General features: G+C 39.3%; 1 protein-coding gene across 1 annotated transcript in view; it reads right to left on the bottom strand.

The window, feature by feature from the left end:
- LPGAT1 (lysophosphatidylglycerol acyltransferase 1) overlaps positions 1 to 21014 on the bottom strand; it is a 69024-nt gene that overhangs the window by 18789 nt on the left and 29221 nt on the right. Inside the window, exons 2-5 of the mRNA XM_074579491.1 lie at positions 20754 to 20872; positions 13203 to 13298; positions 9515 to 9788; positions 36 to 162 (exon numbers count right to left, since the gene is read on the bottom strand). Coding sequence (XP_074435592.1) covers positions 36 to 162; positions 9515 to 9788; positions 13203 to 13298; positions 20754 to 20872 — 616 coding nt within the window. The remainder of the gene's footprint in view (positions 1 to 35; positions 163 to 9514; positions 9789 to 13202; positions 13299 to 20753; positions 20873 to 21014) is intronic.

Raw genomic sequence — 21014 nt, 5'->3', positions numbered from 1 at the left:
TAGTTGAATGTAAGAGTAGAAGGTTTATTTCCTACCTGTAATGTACATGTGTAACCGTTGGTTGTCGGTAACCAAGAATCCAAGTTTGTATGTCTATAGGTTCACCTTTGGGATATGCAATGGTTGTATCTATCACCCACTGGAGGCCTTTTGATTTGCTCTCTAGGAACAAAAAGAAACATGATATTAAAAGTAATCAGAAAGTGCATGTCACTGATTTGATAGTTGTTCCATTTTTATAATATTTCATAAGGTAGGAGGCACAAATAAAATAAGACAGCCGAAAATAAAATCCAGATTTCATTACAGAACACAGAAATACTCTTACAAACTTCAGCTAGACCAAGATTTTACTTCCACAGTTATTTCTGTTTTCTTACACGTTGTAGTACACAGAATAGAACAAGTTCACTCAGTAGGTATGAGTATAGTCACATAAAATGTTGGCTCAAACGTTAGGTACTTTCCCCTATTTGCCAAAAGGAAAGCTTCAAAAATAAAATCCAACTTTCTTGGTTTGCACTTTAAGCACATTTACAACTGGGTCTTTGTTAGAGGTCACAGTTGCGGATCACTGATGAAACAACTGTCATGCAGATCCCTTTGGGTAACCAGCCTCACTACTACGTTAGGGCAAGGGGATAAAGGTGATTTATGTCATACAGTGCAGTTAGATTTTCAAAGACATTTTTAAAAAAATCCCGCAAAGGTTCTTAAAAAACCTGAGTTATGTGATTAAGAGGAAATACACCACTTGATGTATTATAGACAAGAAAGCAATGAATAGAAGAAGGTCAGTTTTCACAATTGAGAGGAGATTGTATCCACAAGGTTCCAGAAAGACTGATAACAGTACGTGTTCATACACTGCTCAGCATATTTAGAAACTGAAAAAAGGATCAAAGGAGGTGAAAATATTTGCTATGAAGACCGTTCAGGAGAGTCAATTTTAAATCTGAACATAGGTTACTACCAGCAATAGTCAAGGTCAGATATCAACCTAGCCATGACGTCTCTATGGCATATCTTCAGTTCATAGGTTTGCGAAGAGGGAGAGCAGCAGAACTGGAAAGCAAACCAGGAAGGAGGGGCACGTTGCCAAGACAGCGCTTTGAGTTTAGCTTGTCACTTTTATATCTATTCTGTGGGAACTGGAGCTACCTTGTACCTGAGGTCATGTTATGCTTGGGCTACTATAGTAATACGCTTACTTAATGCTTAATACACTAGTGTGGTAACATGCTGACATCATACTCAGCAATATCTTAAAGGATTGAAAAACTGACTACTAAAAACAGCCACCTGTGGGCAGAAGCATGTAAGAGGTGTCAGGTCTTAGTACAAAGTACAAGGTTCTTCAAGCCTATACCTGAGATAGTGATGAAAGAAGGGAGTGAGCAAGTGGCTGTGTGGTGCTCAGTTGCCAGCTGGGGTTAAACAATGACAAGGGGAATAAAACTGTGGGGAATCCCTTGCCAAAGGACATTAAGGATGCCAAGAGTTGGGTTCAAGAGGGAACTGGAAAAGCACATGGCAGAAATCCATTGGAGGGTTAACTGAACAGGCAGAAACCCCCATCTAGCTTGGGAAACCTACCACACTGGAAACAGTCAGAAGCTAGGAGAGTACGCAGGAGAATTACGATGCATGTTTGCTCTGTTCACGTTCTTCCTCTGATATCCACTTGGAATCATCGACAAGATGTCAGGCTAGACAGATGTTTGGTCTTGCCCAGAATTGCCACTCAGATTTTAAGGAAGAGCTACCACACACACGAAGAAATCTGCAACAAACAGTCTGAGGTGCACCCTAAAAGCCACAGTTATTAACAAAAACTAGAACATACGTGCAAGGACTGACTTGTGACTTTCTACCTGCATTTAATTTGCATTTAATTTAATTAAGTGTGAGAAGACAGTTACAGCAATGCTATCACATATATCTATCAACTGTTTTAACAAGCCGCTAGTGTTTTCATGGTGTCTACTCAACAACGGTGGTGTACTGCTTCATTACCAATGCAAATCCACTACCTGAATAAGGCTAGACAGTATTTTGTAATATTTAGGTTATAGAGTTATTAGTAGCATGCAATGTGCCATTCCAAACTTTCACCAAGTGCAAGCTACGCAAGTCAACCTGAAACATCCAGTGTCACCTTCTGGAAATACAGTATTTTAAAACCCTGACAGACACGTGAAATGAGAACACGAGGTCCCATTAGAGGCTCCAGGCTTGCCAGCATCATGACAGAGTGCTTGTCAAGTCTCTCTTAAGAAAAGCACTAACTACAGAGTCCTTCATTTTAAAAGTAGCAGCGTATTAGAGAAAAGCCAATATGAAATTAATAGTAAATCCACAGAAGTTTTCATTTAGAAATGGATTTCAGAACAAAGCCATTCAATTTATTATTTTCCCAGATGTAAAGTAAGAACGGATAAAGACAAGTAAATTGTCTAAGTGAGTAAGCAACAGGGATCATTAATTGCAATTAAAAATTGCCAGATGAATATGGGCACATTAACTTATTATTTACAGTACAACTGTTTTTAAATAATTTATTAAATATTTAGATAGTATTTCAAACAGTCCTTTCAGTGGATAATGGTTCAAACTCCATTACGGGAAGACTCCTGCAGTCCTCTCATGTGCTGATTTCCTACATTCTGCTTTTGTGGAGCAGTTGCTGCATGGATTCCTCAGACCTGCTCCAAACTCACCTCCATCCCCTTCCAGGACACGGTGGGGAGAAAAATCTGCCTCTGACAGCCCATCAGGAACCCCAGGTTAGATGAAGAAATAAATTCTGAAGGTAACGTCAGCCTCCATAGATCCTCCTTTAGAGCCAGCAGGTCTCAGCGGCAGCTACCTCCATGTGGAATTACCAAGACATGCTATCAAATCACAGTCACAGGCATATTTCTGCATGCTCTGGTTTAAAATAAGCCTTACATAATCATCCAAGATCTCACACTGCCAAAAAAACCGAAGTCACCAAGGATTTCAGAAAATTAATTTTGAAGTAAATCTTGCTGTCCTTTTGGGGGTTTATACTGTGTTGTGCCCTGTTCGTTTTTAAGCCATGAAGCTCTAACAGATCCTGAAACTTAAAAAGAAACAGACAATTGCAGACGACACAAAGGGGTAGGACCTCAGTATGCCCAAGGATGCTGCCTTCAAGCCTAAGCAGACCTTTGAACAGGAATAAACGCTGTTATTTTTAAAATGGAGCACACTAACAGGAACTCAGAACAGAAAGATTGCTCCATTAGTTACAATAGGGTGTGAATCTCAGCTCTGGCATTTGTAGCTTAAAAAAAAAAAAAAAAAAAAAGGGAGTTGCATATACCTGTTCAAGAACTTCTCTTGCCAAGTTTGGCTTGGCCAACACAGCCACAGGATGTTTCTGACAGCCAAACCCTTTTGAACTTTCTACCTACCATTAAAAGACACCCTAATCCTTCATTTCTAGCACCTGTTATGGGATTGAACAGCCAGGCTGCCAGAGACTTCAGCAGAAGACCAAATTTAAGCTGATCTCTCCGAGGACTAGTTTTCCTTCTGTAGTGCCAGTCTGCTTGCCACTTTCAGCACAGGTGGACGATTTTGATTTCTCAAATTGCCTCAAAATGTTAGCAGTCTGATTCTTTTTAAACAGGACATAGATGTTCAAAACAGGCCTGCAGGCATCTGTCCTACACAGTTGTGTCCAAGCCACATCGCAATAATGTACCTCAGTATGAATGGTACATACTTGCCTTATGAGTGCTAAGGCAAGATTGAACAATCACACCTAACAGTAGCTTTATGGCCTAGACAAAAAAAAAAAATCAAAATAAAACTTAGACAGTCTCATAACTTGCTGGTTGTTGCTTTTTTTTTTTTAACCACCAGCAGAGGTAAATCTTCATAACTGTTTTCTTCCTTATTTTCATTCTAGCTGTGGATTAGTGATAGTAAGTTGCTTCATATTTAGTTATGAAGCAGCTCACCATCAGCGTCTTCAAGACATTCAGTGCTCCGTCATCCTCTATGGTCCTCTCACAGCAGATACCTGACTGTCTACAACCACAAATTTTGTGGGGTTCAGAGCTTGTCTTCCTCCCTTCTGTGTCCACCCTGGGGTTACTCTCAACCAATGCTAAAAGCTGGATTTGACTACACGCAGGACTTTTCAAACCTGCCAGCAGACCGTCAGTGTTTACCACTGACAGAAAGAGCAAGTTATAAAGACAGGTTACAGCAGGAAACCTCGCCTCCAGCCGAGCTCTGGATAGTGTGCGATACTGCCAGATTACATCCGGAGTGGAAAAGAATGCACCAGCCAGGCGTGAACCTGAGGACCACAGCTTCCACTTGAAAAAGAAAATATTTACTACCATTCACTAGTATTCAGGTGTGGCTTCCTGAACACTTACATCACTCTCAACCCAGCCAAAGGAGGCTCTTGCCTCCCCCTGCACAGCAATGCGTTCTTGCTGCTTGTCCTCCACTTGTCCTTGTGTGACCACTGACCTTAAAATTAAATCTTTTCCCAAAGATTAGCTCTCAGACTGAACATCTTACTTATTATCCCAAGATCTCTCCTTAACAGATCACCTGGAACAAAACCAAGAAGCCCCTTTTCCAGGATCAGAAAAAACCTTCCCACATGTTATTAAAGTCACATTCCTCATATAATAGTGAATCAAAAAGTTTGATTTAAAAAAAAATATCAATTATGAAGTCCAGTGTCCAGCTCTGCAGAAGGGAAAATTGAATTCTCTGAGAAAAAGCATCAGAACTGAATGTACTGTGCTGCATTTGAAAACAGTATGATAAGATTTCAATATGGCTCTGACCAAGCTCACAGCAACCTCTTATCAGACAAAAAAATGCTGCATGGTAAAATAAAGCAGAATTAAAAGTACATACTAGAGGAAGCTTGATCAAAAATAAGCCCTGGAAAACATATCTGCAGTGAACAATTGCTCCGAACTCCTTTGAAATGCCAGCTGTTTAGAACATTTAGAACTTTTTGCTACTTCTAAAACTCACAAGAAGATCAGTTCTTATTAACTAAAGAAATATTGTACTTGCACCTATGTCAGAGACTAAGCATTCCATTAAAAAATTAAACTAAACAAAAACCATAAAATAACATCTCCCCATTCCCCCTGCTCCCCCCGCCCCCCCCCACCATCAGTCCCTACAGGGTTAAGGTGATGCTGTCTATGCGTCAAGTATTTTTATGCTGCCCGTATTTCTGTTCCTCCTGGAAGGCAGGCGCTGGCAGCAGTGCTCTGTTTGGGGGGCACGGCACATCTGCCCAGAGGGATGCGTTCACCACACACCAGAATTAACTTACACCATCTTTTCAGGGACAGACACCACTTAAATACAGTGTTTGTACTTTCTAGCTTCAAAAGCACTCAAGTCATCGAGTGACAGTGCTACCCTTTCCTATATGTTTTTCGATCCTTCTATTTATTTAGGAATAAAATTGCATTACTTCATTTCAAAAGGCAGCAAAAACAACAACTGCTTTAGTCATTAAATTTAGTATTTACCAGCAGTAAGTTAAATTTCACCCTGATGAAGGCTAGTACTTGGGACTTTAAATAAGAAAGAAGGCTTGGAAAACTATTAGGAGGAAGAAATTAAGAAAACAGAGGCTGCTTGGCCTTGGAAAAGCAACTGATCAGTTTAAGTACAAGAATAATCAAATCGTATTGATTGTCTAGCTCAGGAACATTTGTTCTTCCTGTCAATTTACAGAGGAAGAACCAGGTAATAAACTGTGGGAAATTCATAACTAGTGCAAAAATAAACTGAAAAAGAGACAGGATATTAAGAATACTAATATCATAATTAAGGCCACTGAAATTTTGTGGAGGCTACTGAATCTCGCACTCCACAACACAAACCCACCTCTACCAGAGGGATGACAGAAAGCAGGTTAGAGGCCTTATGGAAGAAGGACCGATGATAAGCATTTAGCTATTGTGCAATTCTTCAACCACTATTTGAAGGCTGTAACTCCAACGACATGAGATGTACAAAAGCAAGTTAGTGGACTGGGGAGTGGGGGGTGACATGATAAAACAACTGTATGCAACTTGGTTTGTACCAAATTAGGGCGCGGCATAGCAGTATATTAAGAATGAAACATCTTTTATTACTGTTGATTTTGTCATCTTTTCTTTCAACCAGTATTATACGCCATCCCAGCTTAGAAAGTAGAATGGTATAAAATCTACAGTGGTATAAAAGCTACAAGCATAATCATAAATAAATTAAGTACTAATGAAGTGACAGCACTCAAGGACACCACAACTGTGTATCATGACGCATCATAACATAGCTACCCAGGAAACTCAACAGGAAGGGGACATAATTTTTGATGAGGAGGAGACACTCTTAAACCAATTTAACTAAAATCTGGTGGGGGAGGGAGGTGAACTCCCGTCATTATCAGTCAAGCTTGGCACTAACAATAAGATTGAGAGAATGATAAATAATGGAGAGGAAAGCTTATTATAGTACAATGAATAATTTGGTAACCCAGGACACCATTAGCATTGTTAAACAAGAGCGTATAGAGCACAAGAAGCAGCAGGGCAGAGGAAAAATGTTTTCAGTGAACCATGAAGTTCAAGCGAGATGCTACTGACACCCAAGCCGCTTCCCAAGCAAAGGACCACAGTAATAACGTAAAAAAAGTTTATACGCAATCTCTATGCAAGACACCGGCAAAACCTTTACTGTATATACTACATCTAGTTCTAGCACGCACAAGTCAACAATGGTAACCCAAAGAGGATACAGACAAGTTTGATTCCACTGAGCTTTTTTTTTTTTCATGTGGTTAAAAAAAGGGAAAGAGAGATAAAAAGTAAAGATGATCACTAACTTTTTTGGCTTCTAACTTTATAATATAACCTTACCAATTTATTCAACTATATTTCATTTAACTGAACAAACATTCTTCAAGAAATTTCTGAAGTGGCAAGAACTCATTAAAGGCATTTGGAAGGCAGAAGATTAGAGGAAGAGTTTTTTATACAAGATATAAATCAATAATTAACCTTTCATGCATCTCTGAAAGGGAAGTTTTACCGTGCTAGAGACATTTTTGTGAGCTTAAGAGAGGAGAGGACTTAAAATACCTCAGCTCCATATGTATCAAATGTTACTCTTTCCTAGCATATAAAAATTACTTTCACTTCTCTATTTCATCCCTCTCATTATGTTTTCATGCCCATTACTCTGAAAGAACAATAGTGCTAAACCCACACATTTCTTTCCTGTTGTTGCCTATTTATCTTTCCTTCTGTCGTTTGAGTAGGATGGACAGATGTTGTTCCATTGTACTTCTGAGAAAATTCCTTTATTTTAGTACCCAGTTAGGGCAACTGCTATCAAATGCTCATTTCTCCAGAGTCTGAATCATACTGCTCAAACAACAAAAACAAAACAAAACAATGCAGTCAGGTTTGATGTTCAGCTAAGCTGACAGCAATCTAAGAGTATGGAAATATAAAATTGCAATTTGATGAGTGCTTTTGGTCCCCTTCCAGAACTAGAAGGCCTGTAATTCACATTTGGGGAACTATTTACTTTTCATACCTTTTTGCCTTTGAGACGGAAGTAAATAGAACAGGAACAGGCCAAACTTTCCTTCTTAAAAAAACATAACTTTTAACAAGGACTAGGGTATTCAGTTTCCATATTAAACCTAAAATCTTGTAAGACAACAAGGACTTTCTTCAGCCTTTCTCTTCCGAATGTAGCCTGAAAGGACATAATTCTGATACATTCCACAGCTTGATTTTCAGTTCATGTAAAATCTTCCCTCCACTCCTCCAAGAACTTCATCTCCATTCATTTCCTATGTTGACAAGATTAACTTCAAAACTAAAAATCTGTAAGCAATTTCTATGCTAAACCTGAAATTTGAACTTCAGCACAGAAAAAAAAATGGAAGTCATCTGCATATGTGGCTTCATTAGGATGCATCTTTGGTTCAGACTGCTAAACGATTGTAATAATTTGGCTACAAAAATACCAGCACCACCCATCAGTGAGAAACCACCACAAACTCCCAATCCGTTGTTTCTATAATAAGTAACAGAAATCCACAACTAGGTTAAGTAAGATCTAACCCCATTCTCTGAACATACCAAGAAGTTAATTTTAAAAATTGAGAGACTAAAAGCACCAAGTCCCATAATTACAGGCATTACTTATATTCCACCTATACTCTGCCCTACAGTCCAGGTGTCCCAGAACAATAATGCTGCAGGAATATTCTTATTCCCTTATAACTCTTCTAACATAAGACAGCCAAAACAGTCCTTCATATCTAGTCATCAGTGACAGTTACCTCCAGCAACAATGGGGAGAGTCATCATAAAAATCTGTAGAGGATAGAAGAACTCAACAGAAAATAGTTCTAGAAGAGGAATGAAGCATACGGTACTGGATGCAAAGAAACTGTTAAAGCCAGGAATAAAAATTTGATTATAGTCTGCATATTCCAGAAACTCTTTTACTATAGTTACATACTACCATAAACCAGAGCAAACCAGCAATCATGCTGAAAGGAGCAGCACACCTTCTTGTCCACTCTGGGTGCTCATCCCAGTATCTGCTCTACCCATCATGACAAACATTCATGCAGCCACACTGTGTAGAAAACTAAGGTTTTCTTTTTTTGAGTTTCTCATCATAAAAAAATAAACTTAGTAGAACTAAAAGCAAATATGAAAACATTTATATAAATATGATGGTGCATTATGGATGTATTTGACATTTAAAGAGACCAATTCAACACAAGATGTTTTGCTTAACTGAGATCTTCACAGAATCACAAAATTGTAGGGGTTGGAAGGGACCACCAGAGATCATCTAGTCCAACCCCCTTGCCAAAGCTGGTTCACCTACAGCAGGCTGGACAGGAACGCATCCAGGCAGGTTTTGAATATCTCCAGAAGGAGACTCCACAACTTCTCTGGGCAGCCCCTTGTCCTGTCACCACACACCACGGAGAAGAGTTTGACCCCAACCTCTTCACACTTGTCCTTTAGATACTTATAAGCATTGATAAGATCCCCTTCTCAGTCTTCTCTTCCCCAGCTAAACAGACCCAGGTCTATCAGCCTTTCCTCACAAGAGAGGTGCTCCAGTCCCTTGACCATCTTTGTAGCTCCCCCGCTAGACTCTCTCCAGCAGTTCCCTGTCCTTCTTGAACTGGGGGTCACAGAGCTGGACACAGTACTCCAGATGTGGCCTCACCAGGGTGGAGTAGAGGTGGAGGATGACCTCCCTCAACCTGCTGGCCACGCTCTTTTTTTTATGCGCCCCAGGAGACCACTGGCCTTCTTGGCCACAAGGGCACATTGCTGCCTCATGGTCAACTTCCTGTCCACCTAGACTCCCAGGTCCCTCCCTACAGAGCTGCTTTCCAGCAGGTCAACCTCTAATCCTGGACATTCAATTTGCTTTTTATCCACAAGAGTGAAGCAGTCTTTACCTTTTATCACAGCGTCTCCACCTGCTGGAGTTCCATTTTCTTGCGGCGCTACAAGCGTTTTCAGAATGACTTGTGTTGCCCCAAGTCTCGGCAGGGTGACATGTTTAAGAAATGGCAAATTGTTTTTCTTGGCAAATGCCTGGCTTGTTTCTCTCCTTTTCCTAAGGAAGCCACCCTCTGGAAATAAAACAATCCATTTCCGATTACGGCTCCTGTAATATTTTTCTAGATGCTCCTTGAGTAACACAAGCTGCTGGTCACGGTGTGCTCTTCCCTATAAGGATAAAACATTACCTAAATAAAATGAATGCTTAAAAGAGACAACATTAAGACAGATAATTATTACATTTCTATAATTTCTCTCTCTTTTCAGAGATGTAAATAAGCCTCTATGACAACACAAAACACTGTTCCCAGAGTACCCACTGGTGGCTGAGTTAATGCCACTTTACAGAAAGGCTGAAAAAAAGCCCTTGAAATTGAGGATGAAGCTCCTGATTTGATGACTTCTCTGCAAGAGTGATATCCACACTGTAAACAGGAACTCCACATAACAGGAGGATGTATTTACAGAATTCTCTAATTGTTACTGGGTCCCAAGTTGAATTTTCTAAACTGAAGTCTGCAAAGACAGTCTAGGAGTCAAGCTACGATTTGGAGGTCCACATATCATCAGTAATTTCTTCAAGCCACACAGTATCTTTGCTTTATGTACGTATCTTCTACACACCTGTCCCCTCATCCCATATTAGAATAGCAGAGGTTACCAGAAGACATAGCTGGAACTTGAGACCACATTTGAGTTCAGCTACCACAGTAGAACCACAGATTTCTCCCAAACCTGCGCTGCATCAGCACACTGATGGAAACACTTATTGTTTGAGAAGAAAAAAGAAATAAAAATATAAAATGTACTGGGCTATGATGTTTGCAGGTTTCCTTCCCCTAGGGGAAACTGTTGAGTAGGAAGTGATTTTATTTGTGTGAACTTAAAGAAAGCCTACAACAATAAAACCGAAATGCCCTAGACTAGTTATTGTATGACACCAGCTTCTAGTTTGATAATTAGCTATATATAGGATATAGCCAGGTGATAATTAAACCTGAAAGACGAAGGGGATGCGGAAAAAAATAAAAACAACCAACCTTCATTCATTTCTCCTCTTTGATGTATTAGCACAACTTTTTCATTTAAGACAGTAAGATTTGTCCTTAATTACTGCAGAAATATCGTCAGTATCTTCAACAACAATCTTTTCCCGCTTCCACACACAGCAAGAGCAAGCTACCCAAATTTTCATAGGAATTAATTGACATCGATTGTTATTTCTGAGTGCTTCAAAGTGACTTTGCCAAATCACTCTAAAGACACAGCAGTCCAAAATTTAAGCTTCCCTCAGCAGAGGTGATTTTAATTCTCTGAAATGTCAACAAAACTGCTACAAACCTTCCACACTTTGGTGGTTGGTGTTTTTTTGGCAGGGAAGAGGGAAAGAGTGGGGTTGAGTGGAAGACAACAAGAAACAATATTTTATTGAAGACAAGTTTTGTGAAAGTGTTTCTGCTAGATTTTGAAATCTCACGATTGCAATTACTTCCAACTTACCTCATGAAAGGGAAGGAAAAAGCTCTGCCTGCTCATATTAATGCAATTAAAGAGCAACATAGAAGTTCCTCAGTTAAAACAGTCCTTTCCCACCAGATCACAGGACTCCAGGACAGCACAGTAGTTAAAAAAACAGCAGTGAATGATAACCTTTTCACATGTTAGATATTAGAACTCTCCAAAACCAAACCAAACCTAATGAATACAACTGGTGCATAAATTGCTGTTCAGCAAATACCGTGAGGCTTAAGATGCTGCTGTGATACAGAAAAATCTACTAGACTAATGGGAAAGAGGAGTGTTTAAAAGCAACCGTTACTAGTGGAATACTGAAGAGTTCTGGAAGATAAAATGCAATTAACATACTGTCCAGAAAGAAGAGAAGGTAAGTCATACAGAAGCAGCTCCTTAATACAACCAATTCTTGAAGACCATGGATAGTTGATCACCACCACAGGGAACAGGCTCAGTCTTCCTTCCTTTAGAGGAAAGAAAACTGGCAGCAGCAGGCTGCTGACAAATTCTTCAGGATGCCATGCACTTTGCATCACCAAAATGGCAAGTAATTGACAGTCTCTGTTTCCAATATACTTTTCAATGGGAGAAGGGAAAACACTAGTCAACCTCTAGCAGACTTCAGAAGCACTCCTAAAACCGCCATTGTTGCTGCTCATGAAAATGCAGCTAATGTATGTTTTTAACAAATAGCATGTATTGTACCATGATCAAATTACATTATTTTACAGGGGGAAAAAATGAAGTATTTACTCATCCAAATATTACTAGGGCCCTTCTATAGTTAGGCAAAGGATCATTACTCACTCACCTTAAGTGTTTTTGCTACATCCAAAGGCTAGTTAACAGCCAAGAAACATTTTATTTTTAATTGGTTTATATTTAAGACTTATGATAACATCATTTGATTTGTGATGTTGCATATCTCAGCCACTTTACAAAAATGAAGAAAAGCCTTAGTGTTTGCAGCTCAGTAATAAATTGGTTTTGTAACTGGAATTGCAACACCATATCCAGAAATTACAATTAACAAGCTGACAGCCATGTGTACCTCAAAATATGTATCTTGTGAATTTTAACTACTGAAATAGATTTATAGTTTACAAAGCGTCAAACTCTGTTCCTTCCCATACATTCACAGTACAGAGTTGTATCTCTAGAGAATCTAATTTTGCTTGAGGTGTTCTAACCACGCCTCTAGTCTTAGTGAGAAATCTCACTTTAGCTGTGTATAGCTGTGATTAAGTATTTCTTTATTTCATTCTGAGTAAATTAGCTTTTCCTTCTCTGTAAAGTGAAAACTCATTCATTCTCTCTGTCTGGCCACACATTTTAAGTCCAGACAAATAAAAATAAGGAGAGGAAAGAAATGTGTATGCTGGATAACACAGTTTACATAACTGGCAGCAGGTTCAAGCTTATTGTACTATTTCGAAATTTCTACTTTTAGAGTGCAGTTTGAACAACAGCTACCAAACAACAAAACCCCCAAAATGTAAGAAATAATCTGAGGTTTTCACTCCTTAACATCTGAGATGCTGGGCTTAACACACATTCTTTCCTGATGCTCAAATAATAATTAACCTTCAAGAATCAGTTAATTACTATTTATGCAGGTCCATCATCACCTTAAACTGGTCTGCTACCACGTCACCACCAAAAGGGATGGTCCTGCCTTTCCTTATCTAAAACTTTGACAGTCAGAAGAGCGACCTAACCAGACTCATTGCACAACTTCAAGGTCACTAAGGGAAGCAGCCAGGCTCCAACAATGGGCAGTCAGAAGCAGAGAGACAAAAAGGACTGCCCATGTACTTTGCTTGTAGACCTCTCATAAAAAGGCTCCCATCATAACTGGGTTCCGTAAACATTCATGTCTAGGCAAATAATAAGAGAAGCCTGGGAAAAAAACAAACAGTTTCAGAAGAAAGCTCTACCCAAATACACACATTACAACATAGTTATTTCATCCTGCAAGCCATCCAGGAGGTAATGAGTAAGTCCCATAACACCACAACATTCCAAAACCAAGGATAAATCAAAGCACTATTACGTGTTTCCATTTACCTGTCTTATAAAAAAGTCTCCATGGATTAGAGACACAATGCCAAAGTTTGTATACTTAAAAATATGATCCATCAGCCACATCATTTGACGAACAACCTGAAAAGTTAAAAAAAAAGTTTAGTAAATGTCAAGTGCAGAGAATTACCTATATACTGGTCACATTCTTGTCACCCTCACAACAGCAATGAAACTAGCAAATATATGGAATAAAGTCCTTTATGCCCCATAGTATAAAGCAGCACAGGTGCTACACTTCTCTATCAACAGCAGGATTAAATAGCTGCCTTTTTATAATATAATATGCAGTTCTACACTATTAGCCGTATGCTACAGTAATTTCTACTCCATCTTTTCACACAGGTAGTGTAATGCTTCTTATTGAGATACCACCACAATTTTAAGCCAGTTGCAAATTAAAACCATTTCCAGCATTTGTTAAAGTACACAAACCAATACAGATCTGTGTTTGAAATCTCCAACTGGTTTATGTCTACAACAAAAAAATGTTTCCTTTTTTTTTTTTCTACTCAGCGATTTTGGGGATGAGATCATGTTGTTGCTGCGCTTCTGATATGCACGTGCTCCGTATAGGCTCTCTCTATCTTTGAATAGCACCATTTGCTGAGACCTATGTACAGCCCACATACCACTACCGATTTGTCTCATGCCAGAGCAGCCACGTGCATCCCTGAGAATTTCATTAAGTCATGCTCCTAGTCCCAGCCAAGAAGCACGGTGAGAGGCAAAAATAGAAGTTGAGTTGTTACATTCACTTTGACTATCACTTCTTACAGGACAGTGAAGGCAGATACGGTATCTGTTCAGTCCTTTGAGATTTAAAATAGAATTACTCCAGAAGAGGTAAATAACAGAAGGGAAAAGCTTCTTCTCTCCCAAGGCCTTTCACCTCTGTAGTTCCTACATGGAGATTGTGAGAGGGGTAGGTGTCGGCTCTCCAAAACTGAAATCCAGTGTCTCTTACATGCTCTTAATTGTACATGAGGCTACCTGCCTTTACTCTTCCCTCTGTTACAAGGCCACACCTTGTAAGACTGATTCAAGTTCAATGAATCTTAAAGTCATGTAACACACTACTCTTCCATCTATCACTATCAAAAAAGCATATGGACAACCATGACGTTTCTCTGGTAGTCAGAAGATCACTTTTTGAACCTTCTGCTTGGCATCTTTCAGTTGTCCAAGATACATAATTTCAGGCAAAGACAGAAAGAAAGCAGTCTAAGAAATAAAGATGTCCTCTAGAAAATACAGTGTATTATTTGTGCACTACTTGATTACATCTACTGCTAAAGCATACTCTACGCTTCTCTCCAAACATCAGAGGTTTGCACAGTTACTGAAATACTCCGAATCCACATCCATGCCTTCAACAATACTTCTAACAAAATAGTTTGATACAGTAAAAGATGGTGGCTTTTACCCTTTTTCACATCTTCACATGCCTACACGGAATTTGTAGAAAGAAGCAGATCATATTTCATGCATGAATTCTGTTTTGTAAAAGCAGCTCGATAATTTGCAATTTGTATCTAGAATTGCATGCATCAGTAAGTCTTTCTTCCAAAGAAATCTAATTATGCCTTGGAGTGCTCCAATTACCTATTTTCCCTTTTGACCACAGAAGCTATAAATGAATCCCAGGTTATATATTTGGAGAAAGATAACTGTCACATACCCTGTTTCTTATCCTTAAACAACTGCAGATGGATGCTCAGCAAAGTGAAGTTTTTACACACTTGAAAAATCATACCTGCCAAAGAATGTGTAAGATACTTTACTGCCATAGACATATAGCTCATCTTCCAATGAAATCCAAATGTCACATTTAGAAGCTAGCTATCCTTGCCTAAGAGAGCATTAAGAACACCTTAGCTTTTGTGGTTTGGTTTTTTTTTTTTAATACTAGCAAGCTTTCTATTTGAAGTTCTTGGATAATGCAAGAGCGCCCAGTTCTAGACCCTCTAGCATCACTGGAAGTGGAAAAGGAAACCATGTCTGAGAGAAAAGGACAGCTCTCAAAGATATGAAAGGTTCTGCTTTGGAAACAAGCATCCATTTCATGTCAGTGACATGCTAGTATCCTTTCCTGTCTGCCAGTGGTGTTACTTACTTGATGCTACACATCCAAGGGAACAGAGACACACTATGTATTTGTGAGTGATAAAAGAAAAATTATTTCCTAGATATAACTCCGCATTTGAGACTAATACTGGTGAAATGGTTTCTCATACAGCTATCCCCTGGCCTGTGTTAAATAGAACCACAGAATCAGAGAATGGTTTAGGTTGGAAGGGACCTTAAAGACCATCTAGTTCTGACCCCCTGCCATGGGCAGGGACACCTCCCACTAGACCAGGCTGCTCAAAGCCCCATCCAGCCTGGCCTTGAACACTTCCAGGGATGGGGCAACCACAACTTCTCTGGGCAGCCTGTTCCAGTGTCTCACCACTCTCACAGTCAAGAATTTCTTCCTAATATCTAAGCTAAATCTCCCCCTCTTTCAGTTTCAAAACCATTACCCCTTGCATCCTGTTGCTACACTCCCTGATAAAGAGTTCCTCCCCACCCTTCCTGTAGGCCCCCTTCAGCTACTGGAAGGCTGCTATAAGGTCTCCCCAGAGCCTTCTCTTCTCTAGGCTTGAACAACCCCAACTCTCTCAGCCTGTCCTAACAGGAGAGGTGCTTCATCCCTTTGAGCATCTTTGGGGCTCTCCTCTGGACTCATTACAACAGGTCCATGTCCTGCTTATGTTGGGGGGCCCAGAGCTGGACACAGTACTCCAGGTGGGACCTCATGAGAGTGGAGCAGAGGGGCAGAATCACCTCCCCCGACCTGCTGGCCACCCTTCTTTTGATGCAGCCCCGGATGTGGTTGGCTTTCTGGGCTGCGAGCACACATTGCTGGCTCATGTTGAGCTCCTCATCAACCAACACCCCCAAGTCCTTCTTGGTAGGGCTGCTCTCAAGCCATTCTCTGCCCAGCCTGTATTTGTGCTTGGGATCACTCTGACCCAGGTGCAGGACCTTGCGTTTGGCATTGTTGAACTTCATGAGGTTTGCAGAGGCCCACCTCTCAAGCCTGTCAAGGTCCCTCTGGATGGCATCCCTTCCCTCCAGCGTGTCGACTGCACCACACAGCTTGGTGTCATCAGCAAACTTGCTGAGGGTGCACTCAATCAAATAAAACCAAATAAAATAGAGGATCTTAAAGCAAAAATTCTTCTATGCAGAGATAGACATTCTTTCCATTTCAGTAAATTAGAAAGCCTTAGGGAAGAGGGAAAAAAAAAAAAAAACACAAAACAACTGGAAGAAAAGGTCTGCCCTAAGGACAAGAGTTAAAAAAAGCAGCACTGAGAGGTGTTATTGCTCTTCAGGGCACTACATCATAAATTCATGCCCGTGCACCAGCCCAAAGGCGACAGGCTAGTGTACAGAACCATATCCTTTGACAAAAACACCACAAAAATTCCACTGATGATGATCTAGCCTGGCAGCAGTACCCACATGACTGCCAGTATTCATCTACTACTTTGGCATTTTGACAATTATTGTTCTATTATATCAAGCAGAAGTTAAGCCAACCAGAGAAGGTAAGCAAGCTTAATAATCTGCTTCCCTGAGAAGAAAAGGTTTGTGTCTTTTGAAGAGTCAACATTGGTCCCTAGGTGTTCTATGGCAATCCTGGAGGAGGAACTCTTGCTGAGCAACGCTACTGCTTCTCTCCTCCCATACCACTTTTTATTGTCTTTCTTTTTAGATGACAGTAGGTTTATCCTGAAAGCTGATCACTGCTCTTCAGTCTGAAGTCCACCTCACCATGTTTTAGATTACACAGGGCTTCTAACCAGCATCCCTGGACTTCCTCAGTCTTTTTGAGAAGGAGTGATGGAATTGTGTCCAAGATCAATGTGACACGCAAGTTATAACTGAGACAAAACATACAGGCAGTTTGCTGCAAGTGGGCTACAAAGAGGCAAACTCCAGAGCTCAGTGATTACAAATCTGCCTATAAGCCTAAGCAGTCGTAAGAAGTACAAAGAGGAAATATTTTTAGGCGTGAAATAATGAATATATATACACACACTCTAAAACTTAAAACCAAAAAGGAGGAGTTCAAGGAATAGGACACAATTATCTCATTTAAATCAAATCAAAAGGCAAACTAGATTAATGAATATTCATTCTGTTCTGCTGCCAAGGACAGAACAGAGGACACTGCAAGATACCAGTGGTGGCTCTTCCATTTAGTATCCTCAGGAAGGAAACAACGCTTATCAGATCAGTCTCTTGCATTTCAAGGAGGTTTAAGCACAGACATTCAGAAGTGTTTTGAGCACAGATTCATAGTTGTTTAAAGATTGAAAGAATTTTTGGATGCCATTTTAGGTCCTTTTTGCTTCATCCTTCCTGCTTAAATATGTTCAGAATGTAGAAAAAGCTTTTACCAATTTTACAAAAAAAAAAAATCTAGGTGCCTCTTATTCACAAGCCCACTTTCATTTCACTCTAACTAGATTCCATAACAAAGCAACCTGAATAGACTGACTTTCATCTTTCAAGCACCTCTAACTTAACAATGAAACCTGGGAATGCATGTCTTGAAACTTCCACTCAAACAGCTGCAAGCTCTATGCTCTCCTCTCCACTGCATCCTTCCTGGCTTTGCTTTCTGCTCTAGATCAGAAAAAATAGCCCCATCTATCAGTCCTAATTCAGTAAGAAAGCAGTAATAGGAGCACTTTAACCTACTTCTCTTTGTTAAATACATAACATTTAATGTTTATGAGACCTCAGCTACCTTAACACTTACTTTCACAAATTGGAACAATTTCTTGAACTATATAAAAAGTGTTATTAAGTCACTTCTGATTCAGCTGAAACCTCACTCTCTGTGGCTTGTTTTGTCGTAACATGTATTAGTCAAACAACACCAATCCAGTCCTTCCATTAAAATTATAACTTTTAGCTAAGTTCCACTTCCCTGATTAAGAGAACGTGTCTTCCTTATTCACATAAGTGAACCTGAGCGACAAGAAACATCTTAACACACGTATTTTTAGCTTACTGCTTAGTGAGATTAAATTTGCTTAAAACAGATAGGCTACACTATTATTTGTATATAAGAAGTTATAAAATACTAGAAAAAAATACCACAGTTCCTTACATGGCACTTGGGAAACATTGTCAAATTGCAAGGATGTTTCAGTATTCTACCTCACTACACAGAAAAATATTAAATGGAACAATTCTGAGGTCTTAAATTAACATTTTTTAAAAAGCAGCATTAAACAGTAAGTGTTTGCAGATTACATCTGGTTTCAGTCTGTATTAGCTGGCAAAAGCAAGCAAAAGAAATTTTGGATTGCCACAGGAGGAAGGTCTTCCTAGTTCTGCCACGACACCATCACCGCTGAGAGGCTGCCTTTGGAAAGCTGTTTTACTTCTTTGTATGCTCTTCTGTGTGAAATGGAAGCGAGCCTTTCACCTTCCCAAAATACTTTTGAGAGCTAAAAAGTGTTGTCCAAGTGGTAAAGCGTTTAGGAATTTGTGCAGCTTAACCATCCTAAACAAAATAAAAACAATTCTTGGAAATTACTATTTTGTTACTAACAGATGAATATCAAGGTTGTGAAGGACTCCATGTCAAGTTTAAACTGTGTTTAAAGAAAATTGCCTAATTTAAATAGTCGCCTATTGTACAATGATTTATTTTGGACAGGTAGGTTTTGTGGGTATTTTTCCTCCAGTGGTTTTACAGTCACTCACAGTAAAGACAATTCTCTTCTGTTCAGAAATATGAAGCATGCCATTTAAAAACACCTGATTCAGCAAGTTCTATCAAGGATAAACTATCCTGATCTTTCTCATTATTTTTAGCTATTTGTACTACTCATGCTATATTTAAGCATGTGTTGAAGCTAATACTTTTTTTATTTCTTTATTAACTAAAAACATTAAAGCCATACTAGTCTCAGGATATGTAGATTCCAACAGCAATGACTGCAATTATTTAAGGGGAAAAATAGTGATTTTAGGGATGTTTTGCTTTTCTGAAAACCCGCAAACCTAACAGTTTCAATTTGCCAGCTCAATACCTTCCTCCATTTTTAGCATCTTCTACATTCACTAAAACTTACTGTCTTCGCTGAAAGTTTTTAGCTATGAAGTCACACAGTATAAATGTGGCTTAGATTTATATATACAATAGTATACACATATGAGTCAAAGAAGCTTTACAATATTGAAAACATCTGGGACAACCATAATCAAGATTATACGCAATACATATCCACAGGACTATACCCTCACAGTCATATCTTTATCACAAGATTGTCCTATGCATAATTCTGATGAAGGAAATTAAAGAGTGTTTATTCTGTCATTCCATTCAGTGGGGTACAGTGCAGAATACCATATATACCTAGCTTTCTCAATTCCAAAAGAAATTAAAGGAATTTAAAGTATTTTTAAAACACAGCTTTCTCTAGGCTACAGGAGAAAGAAATCAGTCTTTGCTCAATCTTGAGTGGCATTTTCATACTTTCCTTTTTTTTTTTTTTTTTTTTTTTTAAATCAGCTCTGCTGTCATAAGGAAGATTTGGGAAAGTTTCCCAACAAATATTAAATCACTGGTGTATATACAGTGTATAGTCAATCTATATTAATATACACTAAGAAAAACAGTGCAACAAAAAGCAGTTGTTGTTTTCCTTGTTTCTTCATCGTATGGTCACAAGAAAGAAGAGAACACTCAGACACAGCCGATGTATTTTTTTCAGCTTGCCAGGTATGTCTCCCACCCTCTGCAGCCTAATCATACATACCCCCTTCCTCCTGCTTTGCACATAAATTTAATTTCCTATTTAGATCCCATACTCTAGTTTCTAGCACTAGACTCCCTAGTGCTAATTTTGCTGTTTCTGATCAACAATGCATGAAACAATTGGCATTAGTTGCACTTCTCACCAAGAAATGCTTAAAAGAGTTTGTAAAATAATAGCTCGAGCAATTTTGACCTTAGCTAGCTATCTTAGCTTGGACATGCCCTCATAGGGAAGTCACTTTCAGTTTCTGAACTCCTACCAAAATCCCATATACAACTTGCTTCTAACTTTGAGAAAAATTCCATGCTGGAATAAAGTCATAACCAAGCAGCTAGACCTGTATTGGTTTGAGCAAAGTTGGCATCAGTTGCACAAGGCCATGAGGTGAGGGTGGAAAAAGTCAAGTACATGATTACCTGCAAGAAGATCTGCTTCCCTCCGTGTTAATCTAGACTGGATGCACACTGACTCAGCTCATATTTGACCTTCTTCAAAGGCAACGTTTATGGTCTAAAGCCTGCTCCAAGCTACTGGCTGTCACATTAAACCAAATCTAAACAAAAAGCTTCCTATTCAGCGCCTTGAGACTATTTGGTGGATTAACGCACAAAAGTCAGTCATCAGTAGCGCACACAGATGCAAGCACACCCAAGGTAACAGATGGCACACACAGAAGCTACCCCACTCCCCGGTTGTAGCCTACCGTGCCTTTGTCCTGAAGGCACATCATCAGAGTGCAGACATCACCCGTTGCTTGATGGTTCACCAGCACCATGGCTTCATCTTCTGATACTGCTTTAACATCATCACCCCATTCCACTACTATTAAAAAAAATACAATAAATAAAAAGGTAAATTTTACAATGACCACATGGAAATTTTACTATCAACAAAACAAAAACCCCAATGACCCCTCACCCAGACAATTATAATAAAGAAACCTACATGCCACATGTCAATTTAA

The sequence above is a fragment of the Larus michahellis genome, chromosome 3 (assembly GCF_964199755.1).
Source record: "Larus michahellis chromosome 3, bLarMic1.1, whole genome shotgun sequence".
In the NCBI taxonomy this organism is placed as follows: Eukaryota; Metazoa; Chordata; class Aves; order Charadriiformes; family Laridae; genus Larus; species Larus michahellis.
This window is presented reverse-complemented; position numbering and strand designations above follow the sequence as displayed.